The 4,759-nt window shown below is 28.6% G+C and overlaps 1 protein-coding gene across 1 annotated transcript; it reads left to right on the forward strand.

Annotated features, from left to right (window-relative positions):
* The first annotated feature begins 2,235 nt into the window (after positions 1-2,235).
* LOC113386891 lies at positions 2,236-3,559 on the forward strand. The gene is made up of 2 exons (XM_026624650.1): positions 2,236-2,308; positions 3,032-3,559. The coding sequence occupies exons 1-2, from the start codon at positions 2,251-2,253 to the stop codon at positions 3,487-3,489; spliced, it is 516 nt and encodes a 171-aa protein (XP_026480435.1). The 5' UTR covers positions 2,236-2,250; the 3' UTR covers positions 3,490-3,559.
* Positions 3,560-4,759: the final 1,200 nt, after the last annotated feature.

Here is a 4,759-nt window from a genome sequence, read left to right on the forward strand (position 1 = left end):
TTTTATTGGGTCAAGAACGAGGTTTACATGAATTTTTATTTATTTTTTTGTTTGGTATTACTTGATTAATTAGTTCTAATGGATTTGAAACTTATTCGATGATGTCAAATTAAATGAATTATCTGAAATATAAACTTTAGACATGCAATGTATGAAACTAATTCCTACCTACGTGATTTTTCATTTGCATTTTATTAGTTTTATTACCTAAATCTGTTGACACATCAAAGTTTGTACTGAGGATTTCAATTACATACAATCCCAATTAGTTATGGTTTGATCGGTAAGATTTACCTTCCTCGCATCACAAATCTCTCTCATGATGTCAAAGATGATGTCTTAAATGCAAATTACATTGTTCGCTATAATTTGCTCGTGTACAACGCTTTATAGGATATATAGTTGGAATATTGGGCGTTTACTTTATACCATACGTGTATTTGCTTAACTTGTATTTGGAGATGAAGAGAATATTTGATTCTATCTAGGGGATGCAATCTGTGGTCTTGTTGCTCTTAATATAATATATACTCCAAAGCTATTATAATGTCAACATTTGGGAATATTTATGCTTAGTAATTTATGCGTAAATACTCTGTTAGTAGGGCTTATGAAAATGAACAACTATGTTGCACATACACACATATATACATATTATATATATATATATATATATATATATATATATATATATATATATATATATATATTATGTATGTATGTAACGATTAATTTTAAAAATTTAGAATTCATGTTATAACAAATAGTCTTAATTCTAGAAAACTTGGGGCAATTGTCACATTATTTTAAACTATGGAACTAGAAATTTTATTTACGGTTACGGTTCTATAGTTTAAATGAACAAAAATAATACAAATTTAACCACAATAATCAAAAACTGATCACAAGTTTACCAAAACTCTAACCTAGGGTTAATATCTCATAATTTTCAAACTACACGAGATAATTTTTTCTACTTTCTTCATGATAGTATACTAGTTTTGGCTTGATGTTGAGTTCTGGTACACACGTTATATATATGAAAGTTTTAGCTTTTAATATTGTCTTTTAGATAGAGCGCAATTCAAAGATTTGTATGGAAATAACATGAAAAAAATTTCAAAAATTTTGCAGAACATCGAATTTTCAATAAAAAATGACACTAATTTTCACTTTTATTTCATTTGTCGCTAAGTTATACCTAAAATCTTTTTTTTATTTTCAAAAATTTTTACATGCTATTTCCATACGAAGTTTGATTGAATTGCGCATTGTCTACTTTCAGAGAAATGTTTTTTATCAATTTGGAACTATTTGAGCCCTTGGGAGCAAGAAAATTTGAAAATGTTCATATTAAGGACCACCCTAATATATATATATATATATATATATATATATGTCTAATATAATATATATATATATATATATATATATGAGTAAGTTTTTCAAGGTCGATACATCAAAGAAACAACAAAGATTAATAAAATAATCTTTTATTCCCAACGTTTCGACATACAATTTGATGTCATCCTCAGTGGATATTAGACTTGATATTTTACATATAAAAATGTATACATATCACAGAAATTTGAACTACTTACATTTTAAAAATGTAAAATACCAAGTGTAATATCCATTGAAGATGACATCAAATTGTACGTCGAAACGTTTGGAATTCAAGATTATTTTATAAATCTTTCTTTTTTCTTTGTTTGACATATAGCCCTTAAATACCTCAACATGTATATTCATATATACTTATGTATAAAGTATTTTTTTAGATATGAATATTATCAAAAACTCTTGACATATTTGCGATTTTATTAACTTTCCCTACGGTAAATTAAAATTGATATGCAGGATTTTAAGGACAGAATAAGTTTAATTTAAAGATGATAAATTGTAAACTTGTATTAAAACAAAATTAGTCTGAAGACACGTAATTTACTAAACTACTACTATATATTATATTATAAATCTTTAAAACCATTTCTAAACAACTATGATATTATATAATTGATAATTATCATTATGTTATAACCTAATCTTTCAAACATTGAAACTGAACCAGCTATATCTGCTAAATTTTATCTAACTAATGTTATGCAACTTTGTGCAACAAAAATGCCACAAAAATCACGTCCGTGCGTGATTTTTACTAAATTTTACAAAAAATTGGGCATATAAATATCCACGGGTGTTTTGTGTCAATATCAGTTTTGTAGAAACTACAAAATAGTGCTCAACACAATGAACTCCTTCGTTGCAACTGTTGCCATCGTCCTCCTTGCAGGAACTTGCGCCCAAGGTAAACAATTTTTTTATATATATATTATTATTTAATATGGATTATACTAATATACTAAGTTTGAACGTTTAAAACAATTTTGTACAAGTTTGAAGAAAGCTTGCGTGTACGTGTGTATGTGAATGCAATTTTTGCCTTCTGTTGACGTCTTTTCAAAAATTTATATAAGTAGGTTTTGATATATTATTAATATTTCACGTTTTTGACTACTTCTACAATCAAATTTACAGATTTTATAATCCACATTTTCTTAAATAATTGTAATGATTTGATTTTTCAAATAAACGCTTTACTAAATAAGTAACTTTCAAGAATTGTTCTAAATAATTTCTGGTTAAACCGGGTCTTTTCATTAACAAATAAATAAATGTTTGTTCAGAAATTAAAAAATTGATTATTTTTAAGTTTTAGTTATACTTGATTAGAAACAACTTTACTCCCATTTCCACAAGGGGTAGTTATTGTCCTGCACTATGATGTTCGAAACTTTATGCCAAAATTAAAATAATTCTTCTAATTCAAAGAGAAGAAAAATTCGTTTTATTATAATATCGAATTTCATCTCCTATATACAAATAACAAAAACAACCGTTATATCCGAGAGCTTTGACTGGTTTAATTTAATGCAAAGTTTAAAAATTTTGAGATGTCATCAAACTTAGTTTGGCACTTATCATATTTTTCAGCTGCATCAATATTTATTACAATAAAAATATTTTCTAGGTGCAACAACCGTGCTCTCCTCGACCAATGGCAATTACCACAGCAACTATGGATACCCATCATCTGTCTTGTCCCAAGGTTTCAACAATTTCAACTCATTCCCAACTACTTATGATCACTTCAACACTGGAGTAGTCGATACTGTTGTCTCTTCTCCCGTCGTCAAATCTTCAGTCACCACAACTCCTGTTGTTGATACCGTTGTTTCTACTCCAGTTGTCAAATCCACTCCAGTTGTTGCAAGTCCAGTTGTTGAAACTGTTGCCACACCAGTTGTTGCAACCACCGGTTATACCACCCCAGTTGTTGCAACCACTGGTTACACTACTACTGGCTACACCACTCCAGCTGTATCGACTGGATACACCACCACTGGATACACCACTCCAGTAGTAGCTTCCACTGGATATACTGGTTTGGGAGGTTATCGTTCTGGTTTGGGAGGATACCTATTCTAATAATCTACTATTCAAAGAATATTCGATTTAAATGATTTGGCTATGATGTTAATGTTGAATTTAATTGATGGAAATAAATTGCAGATTTCTAAAAATGTTTTTTTTTCAAATTTAGTGGCATTTTGATAAATTAATAGATAATTTATTTTTAGGTCACTGTTAATAATAATTTGTCTTATGCATTATACTTTTTTTCAAATTTATAGTAATTGCAAAAAAACGAAAATAACTTTTTTTATAAATCTTCACATTTGAAAGCATACTGAACATTTTGGCATACCTTAGAAAAAAATTGATGTATGTGAGTGTGTATTTTCGGATACAAATTTTCGTCGACGTTTTCGGGAACACGAATTAACGTATTTGAATACTTAAAAAATAATTCGATTCGAATTAATGGGCAGACGCACTGATTCGTTTTAAGGTACTGGGCAAAAAGTACCAAATATGGTAATTTAGTTTTTGCGACCGATGTGAATGATTAAAAAAACATTTTACTTGTATTGACAATAATGATAATTGTCTAGCAGTTTTGGCAATAATTAACTTCCTGTAGGGCAAGTTATAGTAATAGCAAAAAAATCGAAAATGAAAATTTTTATATATCTTTACGTTTCAAAACCTTCTGAACATTTTGGCATACCTTAGAAAAAATGTATGTATGTGCGTGTGTCTGCGTGCATGTGTGTGTGTGCGTGTATGTGTGTGTGTTCGGATACAAATTTTCGTCGACGATTTCGGGAACACCGATCAACCGATTTGAATAATTCTAAAAACATTCGATTTGTATTGATAAGAAGACATGCTGATTAGTTTTTGGCGAAGGCAGGTGTAGCCGTTTCGAAGATATTGGGCAAAAAGTGCCAAAAACGGTAACTTAGTTTTTAAGAGAACGGAGCGTTCGATTTGAATAATTCAAAAAACATTTTATTTGTATTCACTAAGCAGCACACTGTTCAAATTTTTGGAAAGGCGGGTCTAGTGCTTATGGACTCTCAATAAAAAAAAATGAATGAAAAAAATAAAAAAAACGCCATTTGGCGGTCAAAAATGTTTATTAGAGAAATTGTCAACGAGGCACAGTCGAAATAACATTAGTTTGACTTCATTAATATTCTATTTTTAAGTGCATTTAATTAATGTTATCTTTAAGTTGCTATGTAACATAAAACATGTAACCGAGAATAATTACTAACAATAAATATAAAAATTTATTTATATATTAAGTTTACAGTATGTATTTATAATAAAGAACCTATTTAAAATTATT

This window comes from Ctenocephalides felis, unplaced genomic scaffold (genome assembly GCF_003426905.1).
Source record: "Ctenocephalides felis isolate EL2017-DRISC unplaced genomic scaffold, ASM342690v1 CF-g0.4_SCAFFOLD_03571, whole genome shotgun sequence".
NCBI classification, from domain to species: domain Eukaryota; kingdom Metazoa; phylum Arthropoda; class Insecta; order Siphonaptera; family Pulicidae; genus Ctenocephalides; species Ctenocephalides felis.